At 30.6% G+C, this 14,855-nt stretch overlaps 1 protein-coding gene across 9 annotated transcripts in view; it reads left to right on the top strand.

Moving 5' to 3' along the window:
* Positions 1–13,884, top strand: part of LOC148623008 (vitamin D3 receptor-like) — a 117,615-nt gene extending 103,731 nt beyond the window's left edge. For all 9 annotated transcript variants that reach the window (XM_088573450.1, XM_088573449.1, XM_088573452.1 and 6 more), the window contains 3 exons: positions 4,287–4,500; positions 8,213–8,379; positions 9,287–13,884. In XM_088573450.1, coding sequence (XP_088429576.1) covers positions 4,287–4,500; positions 8,213–8,379; positions 9,287–10,091 — 1,186 coding nt within the window. In that variant the 3' untranslated portion in view covers positions 10,092–13,884. The remainder of the gene's footprint in view (positions 1–4,286; positions 4,501–8,212; positions 8,380–9,286) is intronic.
* The last annotated feature ends 971 nt before the right edge of the window (positions 13,885–14,855 follow it).

Genomic DNA, 14,855 nt, shown 5'->3' with positions numbered 1-14,855 from the left:
AGGATGCTTGTATCAGTATAATTAGACTAAGATAACCTTATAATATGCTGTACTGCAGGCTATATAATATGTTTTTTGTTTGTTGACATTTCGATTATAGTTTAAAGAAAGAATGTTGTTCTTCAGGCTCAGATTATTTGGTACTGTCTACAATATCCTTGTGTGACCTCTAACACATGCTGTATTCCATGTAAACCTCCTGTCTCTACATGTAGTGTATATTTGCTAATATATTGTCATTCAAATGTTTGACATTAGTTTAAGGTATTGTTTAGGCCCTACTTAATATTTTAATTTTGAATATTGGATCTTACCTGTAGATAAGGACATTTTTTTTTAATTTGATTCTCTGTATAAGTAAAAAAATGCTTATTTTGTCGAATTTATAGAAGTGCTTTTGCACCAGGAGTGATTTGTCAAGTAAATTGCACCTGAAGTGAATAAAAAAGAAAAGAAGTTTGTTTTGTTATCAGTTAAGGGTTCACAAAGGACACATTACTTTTGGTTAACAAGGCGTCAGATAGCTCCCAGCTAAGCTTGTTGATTACTATCAAAAAATATATAAAAGAAAAGGGTTATATTTGGCTGTTGGTAATTAAATTCACAAGAAATATCTGCCAGATATTTTTTGATTGCCACCCATATTAAAATACAAATAATTTACTCTTTATTTTAGTTTTAAAAAATTGAAGTGATATTAAATAACTAGTGTTAAGTCATATGTCAATATTGGAGTAATAAGTTACTTGACATGAAGGTCAATTAGTTTACAAGTGTCATCCTTTGGTACTCATTGGTACTTCATTGACATGATTTCCTTCCAACCAGTTTTCTGTATTAGTAATGTCTTATTTTCAAGTAGTAAAAATGGGCCTAAGGAGAAAGGTGTGTTTGTCTTGTAATTCATGGAGCTATAAATATCTTTCTATTTTAAGACTGACATCCAGTGCTTTAAGATAGTTCAATGTATTGCCAGTGATTTTGTGTCACCATCTGTTCTGGAGGCAAACTGTTTTTTCATCCTTGCATACACTCAAAATAATTTGTCTTAAGCTGATAATTTACTAAGACTTTTTTGTATTTTCACATGCCTAATCAAAAGTTTATTTTTTTTCTCTGCCAATTAGTTGATGTTTGTGTTTCTATGTTGATCAGGAAATAGCATTCAGATGTGTTACCATACAATCTAGTTTGCATGGATCAATGCAGACTCTATATTAATATCACCAATTATATTTTATGATTATTTCTTAACCATATGTTAAAGCTGAAGGGAAGGAATTTTTCAGTTATTAGATATTGTTCAAGTCTGTTTTATTATTTTGAAGAAGCACTTATATTTTACATCTTTTAATTGATATTGGTGTAAAAGAAATTGTTTCCTGCTTTTAATAGACTTGTCTTCTTCCTAATGTTACTTGTCTACTATTATGAGTTGTAAAAATGTGTTGGTCCTTTTAGTTTACTGTTGTTCCAAACAACATTTAGCTTGATATTAAACAAAAGAAAACTGAAAAGGTTAAAAGAAAAAAAATGAAAATACTAATAGCTATGATTATCTATTGCTATTTATATAAGCTTTAAGTGCATACATGGAAATACCAGGACTTGCTTGTTTCGTCACATGGAAATACCAGCACTTGCTTGTTTCATCACACAGTTTATCCTATAGAATAATCAACCTTCCTTTTATGTCATCACTAGGTCTCCATCATTTCATACCTATCACGCAATAAGTTACATTGGAAGAGTTAGTATGTGTCCTTCCTTTGGTCATATAATGGTATGCCTCATCATTTTCTGTAGACACATGGTTTTCATGCAATAACTTGAATACTAGTTATTGGATCTTTATAAAGTTTTAGAACAAGGTTCCATACTGTAGGAAGATGGTTGGTATTTTATTTTTGTGTTTATGCTTAACTGCTCTGTAGTTGGGGGCTCAAAGCATCTAACTGCACAACTCAAGTCAAAGCATATGGTCTCTACGGTCTCTACGATATTGTAACTAACTTGCATTGATATTGGGTTTTGTTTTTTTTTATTTCACAAAAAAGTTGTAAGTGTAAAATTAATCATAATTTACAATTTCATATTATAATTCGGTATTGAGATGTCGATACCTACAATTAATTTTTTCACTGATGACTTTTGTGAAAGCAACCGCTAGTGCTGACATATACTCTTTTAATAGGAATTACGAGCTGAAAAGGGACAAAAACATGAGTTTTATTTGTTTTCAAACAATACTGTGAGTAAAAGTGTGTGGACCTCTGATATTTTATCATATTTTACAGATTCTATACTTAAAGAAGTAAGGTTTTTTTAATTGATTTACTGTAAGGAATAGGGTAAAATGTGGTACAAAATCAAGCTAATCTAGAATAATACTTTATACAAGGCTCAGGAAAGCTTTGTTTTAGTTTAATAATCCATGAAACGACAAAAAAAAACCAACTTTATTTTAGTTTTCAGTTGATTCACAATTTTTTTGTCTTCAGGATAAAAATAAGTTAACTGTAGGTCCAATAGAAGGATTTGGAAAATTGACTTCATTGAGATCAGGTGTAAGTTTTGGTAAATGTAAATACCAGGGAAACTCATTTATTTGTTCTAATAGATTTGTTATCTTCCAGATGTGCCTACTAAAATCTTGTGCAATTACATAAAATGATTCTTTCATGTGAAAAGTCATTTACACAGGGGGAAGTTTTACATTGTACTGAATGAACTCCAATTTCTACTGGCTAGTAAAGAGAAAAACATTATACCAATTTGTCAGTTTTATGGAAGTCATCAACATTTTCTGTTAGGAATGAATAAAGAAATAGTCAATAAAAACAGAAATAGGCTCAATATTATAAATATAATTGAATAAACTTCTGGAAAAGAAATCATGTTAAATATTCTTCTACTTTGTTTATCACTCATATTGTACTTTAAACAGGTAAATCACCATTCAGGGAGTGTTTTAGGTTTTAATATTTTCACCAATACTTTGTGGCTTTAACTAAAATAGGACAAGAGGTTATTTGGTGCAAGTTCGTTCTCTCATCAAAGGGAGATAACTACTATTTGTAAATATTCTCATTTTAGATATCTCTTTAAAGATTGCAGTATAGTATTGATTTTTTATGATAGTTAGCAGATGAATTAAACTCACATTTTCAGTTTTTATGTATTACTAAGTAGGACAATATATGTGAAGTATTGAAGACAATTTGTTCTAATATCTGAGGAAATTGCACAAAGATACTGCAGTTATCAATGATCATCAGATGGCTTGAAATTTGAAAAAAAAAAAAAAAACGGTTTTGAAGATAAATGATGAAAACCATTTTATTCTGTAATCCTGAAACAAGAATTTTGTACAAGAAAAGAAGAGATTTGTGAGGTCGCCTTATACTCAGCGTACTAGAAAAATGCTCTCAGTTATTTGATTACAAATGATAAAATAAGAATATCTGAATGTCCAATAATTAGGAATTAAAAAAATCCAAAATTGCAACAATATATGGAACTTTTAGACCTACATGTACTTATACAGAAAACATTCATTGAAATGAGTCAGGAAAAATCACTCTGCTAAATCTTTGTGACTGCTTGTCAAACATTTATGGTTTCCAAATAAAAATGATATCAGACAATTCACTTCTTTTTACACTTATAAAAATACTGTTTACCTTGTTCAATGTCTTGTACTTTTTTTTACCTTCAACTGAATGTATTAATGAAAGGCTGATGAAGTGGTTTATAAGGTATTTGATTACAGTGATGTGTTATGGTGTTTTTTTCTCTGATTTCTCACATTATCTGCAGGTATAGATTAATGATTAACACCTATTTACTTATATAGCAGTCATTCTTGACATTTCAATATAATGTGGAATGGCTTCCTATAGCATATTTTGGCATAGTTGCCCTAAGACTAAGCTGAAATCACAAAGAATTAGGCAGGTTTCTTTTTCATTTTGTGTAAAATTATTGTGTTGTTCAAATATTTTTAGATATTTTAAGTGGTATAGTAGGTGTTTTCGTTGAAAAGTAATTTCCTGTTATGGTGATTGTATCTTCCTGTATGATTTTGTTTTTCAGGAAAAATTTCTTTCAACAGGTGGTCTTTTTCCACCAAAGAAAAAATGTGTAAATTTAAATATTGTGATATTTTAATTATGCACATTTGACCAAATGTTAACCTTTTCAGTCATTCAACACTTTATATATTACAGGTGGATTATTATTATTTTTTTTTTTTTGCTGTAATATTATTTTTTTTCTCATTACAGTTTTGAAGACTCAAATAGCAATGGAGTGCCTTCAATGGCAGGGGTCTACCGTCCAATGGACATATCACCTGACTTGGCCTCACAAAAATCTCGGAAGAATAAGGAGGATAAATACTGTGGTGTATGTGGAGATAAAGCTCTAGGCTATAACTTTGATGCCATCTCATGTGAATCGTGTAAAGCATTCTTCAGAAGAAATGCACCAAAGGGATTGGTAGGTGTCTTTTTCTTAATTTTATTTATGATTCTTTGTAAATATGTTCCATAACCAGATAAATCTTGTGATTATTCAACTTTGATTTTATTGTAAAAAAACTCCAAACATATTTTAAAAAGGTAAGAGAGTGAGAGACAAGTTGCAGTGAAGTAATTTGTTTTACAATATCTATATTAAGTTTGAAGTAATTGGTTTTTGTGTGTACTTTAAGTTATTGGAAATGTCTAGGTTTCAATAATTACTTTAACAGGAAAAAAAACGACACTTTGAATATATGAATACTTCATTGAAACTATCCAACTTGTTAGATGTAGTAGATGACTGTCATTAAAGTTTGTATGAGTTTACAAGATATTGAGAACATATGGCATACTCACTAGGCACAATAAACCTTTGTATCATAAAAGAGTTGTTCTAAATTCAGTTTATACCCAAATGAGACAGTACTTAGTAATACAGAAGATTATATGTTGTGGTTTCCTGAAGAGAGATACACCACATACTTTACTACATGTAGTTCTAAATTAATATTTAGTTTATCTCAACTTGAATCCAAAAATCAACTGCAGAAAAAATTAGAAGGACAATATTTGGTAAATTGATTCAATTTTACAAGGCTGAATTTCTATACTGTCAAGTCAACATTGTAGGATTTTATTGTTCAGAAAAATAAATTTGTGTATTGAGTCAATATTTGTACAGTGATCTGATTCACCCCTGGTTTCTGTCTTCAGATAAATTAGATTTTTTGTCATATATCTATCTGCATATTTTTTGTCCTATACATGACTCCCATTTCAGAAAATGATAATTAAAACAGGTCAGTGAACAAGAGGGAAAATATTCAGACTACATGTACTATAATTTGGTTCATTGGAGAATATCCCTTCATATTTTTATATCAATTCATTTCATTTTGAATCGGACAAAACTAATTATCAAATTGATGCTTATTTCTCTTGGACAAGAACTTTTATAAACATGTTTTGTATTTTATAGGTATACTTATTACCTTTTAAATTTTCTACTGTTTACTTATTATTTATTTATTCTATGAAATTTGTTTGAGTAAAAATGAAATTGATGAATCCAATCTTTAAGGACACAAATGAATACTCTTCATTCTCTAAGGTTTTATTTGTTTCAAAATTATTTTTTATTGTTTATTTTTATTTTTTTTATTGTTCATCTGAATTGAAGAAACTAAACTGCAATATGCAAAGAATTTCTGCAATTTAACCTGAGTCATGAAGCTGTAGAAGTTGTTTATTAGTTTAATTGAAGATAATTTTACTTAATCATAAAATTTGTGGTTTTCTATGTCCAGTTCAACACCTCAGAGTCATGATGGCATCAAACAAATGTGACACATCCATCCTTAAATATGATTTACTATGTTAAATATCATATGATTGTCATATGATTATCATATGAATTGAGCACCATATGATTATCATATGTGGCACATTTGGTCGTATACAAGATTGGTGGAAACTTAAAACTTATGAAGGTTGTACCCGCATTATGATTGGGAGACAATGACAGGATATTAAAACTGATAATGTTGGGTAGTATCAGATGCATCCCTGTTGGAAAAATCACTGTTAAGTATGTGATAACTGAATAGTATTGACCAAGTTGAGAAGTAATTATACATATTCTATCTACATGTTAACATATTTGTCCACAGAAAACTTTTGACCAACAGTCACTGTTAGAAAGCAATATTTGGGCAGTAGTTGTTTGGGCATTAAAAATAAGTTTCTATTTTTTCATTCCAAATCCAAACTTTATAGGAGAACAGATATAGTTAAGATATGTCACTATGAAAATTGTATCACTAGGAAATGCAGCAACATAATGTAACTAACCAAACTGTATAGGAGAAGTGAGTTCTATTGTTCTATGTGTCTCCTTGTTGTGAGACAATCTTGCATACTTTGCTACAAGTAACTTAAAATTATGTAACTAATAAAAATTGATGATTTTTTTTATAGGTTAACTGAAAAAGGAAACATCATTGTCAAGTTAAGCATCATTTCTGTCATAAAATTATTGAATTATTAATGGTATTATAGAAGGAAAACTTTAATGATAACATTTAAGGACGAGATTTTTTGTCAAGTTCTTATTTAGTTTGTAATGAAAAAACTTAATTATCAATATCTTCATTAATATGTTTTCAGTAAGGTTTATAATTTTGCATGAATTTCACTGTTGAATAATCACAGTAGAAAAAAAGGTAATCCATAATATATTGACAACGTTAGAATATGTCACATACACCATGTATTGTCATTATCTCTAACAGCAGTGTTGACAGCCAAATCAATACCTTCTCTTCTCATTAAACACCAATCTCAGTCGCTTGCTGTTATAATTAATCAGTTTTAAACTCAAATTATGAATTAGTGTTTTGATTCTTTTGAATATCTCTAATGATTTCTACAAATGTTAGACATATGGGGTTCTGAAAGGGTCAGGCTAAGTAGTCAAGTTTCTATCATCAGAACCATGATACTTTTCATTTCTACAATGTTATAGTACATTTATATGTTATTTATTTTTTTCTGTAAGAAAAAATCCAAGTTCTTTATATTGTAAATAATAGATTTAGTTAAGCAGATTTATTGCAGTTGAGCTGATATTTTTAAATGATAGGTTAAAATTCTTATGGCAGCTGGTGGGGTATATGTGATCCTTAGAATGAAAAAGTTTTTATGGTATAGTTTATCAATAAGTTATATTTTTTTATTCAATCATAAAAAAGGTGAAGCACAAGAAGATGATAAATGTTTTAGCAGTGCATTCAGAAATAGAATCCAACTTTTGTCACCTTCCTAAGATTGATTTAGGAGTCAGCTATCACTATAATGACTTACTTGAATAGATGAATTTGAAATGTTAATGTAAAAGTGTTGATTTAAATCATATGACACCTGTCATAAAGGTACAAGATTGATATGGAAAACATGCAGTGCATTACATGTCAGTCACATTTACAATGTGTTTCTCTTTCACTGTCCTACACATCATCTTATTGAAAATTATCTAATTAAGAATGATTCAACCAAAAAACCTAACATAAGTGATAAAAATTTACTTGAAATGTACCTGTATTATTTGTTCATGAAAAATTTAACCAGAGAAATATATTTTGTGGTCTATTTTTAAAATCTTTGTCCTAAAAGGGGGAGAAAATGCATTTTTTTTGTCAATTTTTTCACTGAAAATTGGCTTTAATTCTTTTTAAATCAGTATGAAATGGTAGAGTCAGAAACCTGCTAAATCCATAATATATAGCTATTGAATGAATTTTAAGGATATTTGGTAAAGTTGTAAGGCCTCAAGATTTGCTGTCAGATTAGCCAAAAAGGTGCAGGGAAATCCATGGCTAAATTCTTCTGTAAACCTTAGAAAAGAAGGGGCTTCAGAAGAAGTCATTATATATCATTATGAAGTAAAGGGTTAAGACAGATAAGATGGTTAAAGAATTAGCAATTCCAAGAATTAATAAGTTTTTTTTTTAAACTGTTAATAGGTGTTCAACCAACCTCCAGTTACTGGTACATGCTTTGCTTTATCAGAAAAAGAAGTCATCATCAAGACTAGATGGTGTTTGTATAGAAAGATTGGTTCATTTGGTATCTTTATCACCCTGCATGTATAAGTGTGTTGAAAAGTAACACATATTTTCTTTGAATTTCAGGACTACTTCAAATGTCCTTATGAAGAGAAATGTAAAATGGATGTGTCAAACAGGAGGTTCTGTAAACGTTGCAGACTTAGGAAATGTTTTGAGATTGGAATGAGAAAAGAATACATCCTTACAGAGGAAGAAAAGACCAGAAAAAGACAAAGAATAGAAGAAAATAGGTATGATGGGACTAAAACAGTACCAGGTCTAAAAATCTGGATATATATATATATAAAAATAACATAAATTAAAAGTTTTGGGCTTGTGTTCCAAAAAGTAAAACATGAAGACAGTATGCGGTAAACTTAACATAGCTCAATTACCACTTTCAAACATTTATGCAAAAGAGATATAATTTTTAAAATACTTCTGGATATATATATATATATATATATATATATATATAGAAAAATAACATAAATTAAAAGTTTTGGGCTTGTGTTCCAAAAAGTAAAACATGAAGACAGTATGCGGTAAACTTAACATAGCTCAATTACCACTTTCAAACATTTATGCAAAAGAGATATAATTTTTAAAATACTTCCAGGAAAAGCAATTTATTTTTATAGCAGTTCTAAAGTATTTGCCTTTTTATACTGTATACATAACATAATACATAAGGATACAGGAAAAAGGAAATCTGAAATAATTACTGAGAGAGGATACAGATGATACTGGTAATAATATCCAGTAAAAAACACCTTCATACTTGTTGGTCTTTTGTGTCAATTTAACTGTAGAAAATTCTTGAAATTCCTTTACATAGAATTTTTTTATTTGAACATGTCAGAGTGTTATGTAGGATCTAAGTGTGAAAGCTGTAGCATTCTTTTGTATGTTGTGATCAATGCTACAAACTTCAATGGCTGTCAAATATTGATTTGATTCTCTATAAATCATTTTACATTAGTAACTTATAATTTAATTTGTATCTTCAAATATCCTCATGCAATTGATATAATTTGAAGTTAATGTCTTCACTTCCTTAAATGATAATTTCCTTGAAGTCATTGTGAAAAATTAAATTTTATGATTGTTTACTGCAGGCCCTATTTTTATACTAATTTCAGTTCGATTCTCTTTTAGAAAAATGAGGGAAGAAACATCAAAGTTGAGTCCACAGTCAGGTGTGGTCAGTTCTACGCAGTATAAGATGAGGTCATTGGAGCCTGATGAAGAATACCTCATTGGTGAGGTTGTATCTGCTTACAGACAGTCCCTGGAAGTGTGCATGGAACCTCCTGTCAGGAAGGAAGGACCATCGTTTGGAGATCTTGTGAACATTGCAGAGCTCAGTGTGCGTAGAGTAATTGACATGGCAAAGAAAATTAAGTCATTCAAGGCTCTCTCTCAGTTAGATCAAATCAGCTTACTTAAAGGAGGTAGCATTGAGCTTCTGATCTTACGATCAGTTATAACATTTGATAAGGAGAAACAACAGTGGCTGGATCCATTAGATAACTCAGATCATGCTATGACAACAGAGCAGATGAGAATGGCTGAAGGTCCCAATTTATTTGAGGAACACATGAAGTTCACAAGACAGCTTGCCATTGACTTGAAAGCGGATGAAACAATGCTGATGCTTCTGCTTGTGATTTCTCTATTTTCCCCTGATCGGCCAAATGTTACGGACAAAGCTTATATTTCTCAAGAGCAAGACAAATATGCCTTGTTACTGTTACGTTACCTAGAATCTAGGTACCCTCCTCAAATAGTCCGCAGTATTTACCCAAAGCTGCTGATGAAATTGACTGATATTCGTAACTTAAATGAGGAACACTCTCATGTTCTCTTGAAAGTAAATCCAGAAGTTATACAGCCGCTAATGAAAGAAGTACTAGATCTAAACTTAAATCCAAATGAAACACCTCAGAATCAGAAGTCATGATATCCCACAACTTAGCCAGTGACATTTTTATGTGAGGTTCTATACATAAAGAACCTGATGTGTCACCCTTCAGGTGGAACACTTTAACACTCTGCACTTATTGTGTTGATTTTGAGAATTGAAGAAGTTTGTAAAGGCTTGAATTACAAGAGAGAAGTACAAAATATTGTAGAGTACTACCAGAAATTGTATAATCTCACAGAGTAGAAGTGAGACTGTTTCTAAGTCCAAATTTTATGGAGAAAACTTGTTAGTTGATATACCGGTGTATGTTTATGCTGTTGTGCATGACTGTTGCATCAGTTGTCTAAAACATTAGTGATAGTAATTTCCAGGATGTGAACTTGTCTGTATTTTATAAACTGAAATTTCACAGGAAGATGATTTCAAAATATTTTGGTTTCCTCTCTGTTGTAAATATGCAATAACAGAAATCAAAACTGTTAAAATCAAACCAATAATTTTAGTCAAGCAGTAAAATATGTCTCTGTCTATGATACAATATTCTTATAGGAACTTTTGCATCTACACCTGTGAAACATGTTTCAGTAAATGGTGCCTTTCTCTTCAATAATTCATTGAGCAATACCCTGTCATAAGGGAGATAACTCTAGATTCCTTATCTAAGATCAAGGTTTTGTATTGCTTCAACCATTTTGTGTCAGTTGACCTTAAAGTATATTTCTTTTTTCATTATGTAGATAAACAAATATATATTGTATATACCTATATATCTATTTGACAAGGGTGTGTCGTACTGGGCAGCGATACAGTGTAACTGTACGGGGAGGTTGTATTTATTTCTGCATCTAAGAGTGCATAAACAAGTAATTTCTGTGGAAATATTGTATGTTGCTATTATCACAGATTTTTCAATATTGATTCTAATTAATTTATCACCTGCTCTGTTGTCATGACTACAGGTAGTAAGGAAGGAAAGGTGTAGCTTTTAACATTTCGCTTATATTACAAGTATTCTTTCGTAAACTTTCTGTTAAAAGTTCACAAACTGATTCCAATTAACACATTCTATTAAGAAACTGTGTTAATTTCAAAATAAAGGGTTCAAAGTTCTCAATATAAGACTAAATTTCTGAAGAAGCGAAAAGAAAGTATTAGGATGTTTCATCATTTCTAATCACTGTAGGAGTCATAGACAAATTAAAATCTTAGACTAAGAAATGCTAGCTCTTTTTCATATTCTCATACATGTATCTTGCTGTAATAGATGAATTTCTTGTATGTTTCTTTCAATGTTTTCTGATTTCTAATGAAGCAAAATTACCAGAATTCATAAAAATCACATTGATTCCTGTATATTGCTTTTATGTGAAATTATGGAAATCATGTAATATTTTTCTGATGAATTGTCATGACTACAGAGCAGATTGACAGGTTGACTGTTTACTATTAGTGCTATGTTTATGTTTTCAATGTTAATGTGATGTTCCAACCTCAGAACTAAAGCAGAAAAATTGTGTGTACTGGGAATTATTTCTTTGTTATTGTTTTGTTCAAAATAGTGTTTAAATAGTCTGTAAACATTGGAGGAAAATGTTTATGCAGTACTATTTTAAGTTTTAAAGGAAGAGTTCTTATGAATTTGATTTACATGAAGATGTAAATTTTTAAGATTAATTTTAATGTTGAGTTTAATATTCAACCTGTGCTAACCTGTTACAGTGATTTCCCTTTATAATGCCATACTATGTTCTGTGCTTTGAAAGTGCTATGTGGAAAAAGTGTTTATTTGTTAGATACTAATTTATATATAACAAGTGCAACTTATAGATTCAGGTAGTCCTGTTAGTTTTTACTCTCATTACTTTTATGGAGATTTAGAAACTTTATTCTTTTTAAACAATATTTTTATAGAGATCTTTATTCTATAACATTTGTCTAACTGTTTAACTTTTTAACTTTGATATGATTCAACGAAAACAAATCTCACAGAAGGTTGATGATTATGTGATATGTGATAGAAGGCCTGTCCAATTTAATGTTTGATGTGAGAAATCTTGTACATCTGTTACATGAAATTTTGCTTTTAAAAGAAAATCAGGAAAAAAAATAAAAGCAGATGTTAAGCTATGTAAATCTTTGGAATATTTGTCTTCATCTGTATATTTAAACACATGCATGTATGTGTAATTTTGATTGGTCAGTATTGAGTATTGACATTGTTACCTCAGTTTTAATTGGTCAGAATGAGCTAGAATGTTCAACTTCTCAAAAAAACATGCTCTTATGATTATTAAGCTTACAGAATGTAGGTGAAATCAGTTAAAATCATACTTTATAAGGTTTGATGAATTACACTTCAGCTCTTCAGACTGACTGAAGATCTATAGTAGGAATATGTTTTCATTGATTTCACTCTACAGCCTTAAAAGATCTTGTAGCGCCATCTGTCTACCTCTGAACTGTTGAGCTGAATTAGAAAAGGAGACAATAGATCTCACGTCCTGTCATGTGATCAAGTCTTGTGCCATATACTTGTATAGTTGTCTATTTTCATTTGTTAAGGAGTGTCATTATTACAGTCTTGCTCAGCTCTATAAGCTCCTTAGTTCATCCATTTCACTCTAGTAATGTTTCATTTATAAATGGTTGTACATATGATGTTAATAAGTGTCACAACTCATCACTTTGACATAAATCATGATGTTCATATAAAGTTTCCAACTCATTGTAGGTCAGAATGTGGAAAGGAAAACCATATGTTTAGCCTTTAGTTCTTTTGTTCTATTTTTGATATTTATTGTTTATGGGGATATTTAGATAAATTTGTACAAACTTGACAATTCCCATTTTTTTGTTAGCTCACTTGGTGTCTATCATCGTCTGTCGTCGTTAACAATTATACAAAACTCTTCTCCTCTAAAACAACTTGACTAATTAGAACCAAACTTGGTATGAATGTTCCTTGGGTTATACTGCATAGAACTAATGTGGGCATTTTTGATTTTGCGAAATCAAAAAACATGGCCGCCGTTACTAAAAATAGAACATAAGGGTCAGACAGTAATTTTTCAGATATCTCCAAAACCAATAGGTATATCCAAATTCTTTCAATAGCTGAAATGATCCATATTATTAGGACTACAAAAGTCTTCAGACTCCTTGTAAGAGTTATTGCCCTTGAAAGGGGAAAAACAATTTGTTTTAATAGTTTTCAGTCAATGTCTTGAAAACTATGATAGAATAAAAGAAACTTTCAATTGTTGAAAATATCTTGTGATAGTCCTACCAAAGACTTCTTGAGTCAAAATTGTTGGACAACTTCTTGTTTAATTTATTGCCTTTGAAAGGCAAAATTCAACAAGGTGAGCGATTCTGGCTGCTGGGAGCCTCTTGTTTAATATACAATAAATTTTACCAATGGAAACAAGGAAATTGATAAAAACTTGGACATATAATATGTATTATATGTCCCTGATAAAATTAAAACAATTGGGTATATTTAAATGGATTTGATTTAAACTTTTTCCTGGAATTATTGTTTATAATGGCATTTAAGTGGCCTTTATGTGGCCAGTGAAAATATCGTTGGAGCTGAAATGGATGATCAACTAAGCATGGTAGTTAAACAGATCTTTTAAGGTCTTTCCTAGTCAGCTTAGATGTAATATATTTGAATTATCCTGACTAGTTTTCAAGGGCAGATAATTAAATGGCTCGACAATGACTGGTCCCCAGTCTTTGGTTGCTGTATATGTGCAGTAGTTATTTTGCTATGAGATCCCAGATCATTTATTTGTAGCCTGGTTAATAAACATTTTATGTCCTGTTATTATTTTCTTGTTGTCTTTGTACTTGAACAAGAGCAATAAACTTGAAATGCTCACAAAACTCACTGAATCAATGTTCAGTGATTGGGATAGACCCTTAATCTTACAGAACCAAAACAAAAAAAAAGATAATTAGCTCATCATATTTAGATTTTACCCTTAACATCTTAGATCTCTTAATTTCTTCAGAGTGGGAACTGATTTGCCACACCACTGGAGGAAATGTTCAAAAATAACACACAATAACCCAGAGAAATACTAGTGATACAAAGTAGGAAAATACTACGGCGTGCTTAAAGACCCTTAAAACTATTGCTTCAAAAATTTTATCTGAACATGTTGGGACAAAGAAAAGGCAGCCTTGGTAGAAAGGTAACCACTGGATTAAGGTTTGATTTATAATAAATGAATACTGTTGTGTGAACACTATTACCAGATACTCACTCCTTTAGTGGTTGATGTTTTACTTTCATTCACATTTAAGACAAACAAATAGAGCTAGTAGAGGAAACCTCATTCTAAACCCACCATGGGGAGATATGTACAATGTTCCTGTACAATGAAGTGGCATACATACACTGTATACTGGGGTCTTACTGTATCAAGGTAGTTACTTGTTTTCTAGACAGAGGAAAAACAGGCCTTTAGAAAGTGGATTTTATTTTGTCTGAAGTTAGTACATCTAATTTTTCATTGAATAAAATATATTTTTTCAGATAAGCATCTTTAACACTCAGACATTCCTTGCCAAAATGTGAGGTAGATTTATGTGCTTAAAGAGTAATCAATGGAACCAAGATTCTAGCAGAAACCAAAAGAATGCAATCCAGAACAAACGTCGGACATGGAAAACAGACAAACACAACAAAGGATACAAAATAACCAACATAATACATACGACATAACAAAAGTAACACAACTCCACTAAAAACTGGAAGCGTGGACCAGGTGCACAAGCAGGGTAAGCATTCTC

This window comes from Perna viridis, chromosome 3, assembly GCF_037379345.1.
Source record: "Perna viridis isolate PV_CMFRI_1.1 ecotype Kerala chromosome 3, ASM3737934v1, whole genome shotgun sequence".
Taxonomy (NCBI): domain Eukaryota; kingdom Metazoa; phylum Mollusca; class Bivalvia; order Mytilida; family Mytilidae; genus Perna; species Perna viridis.
This window is presented reverse-complemented; position numbering and strand designations above follow the sequence as displayed.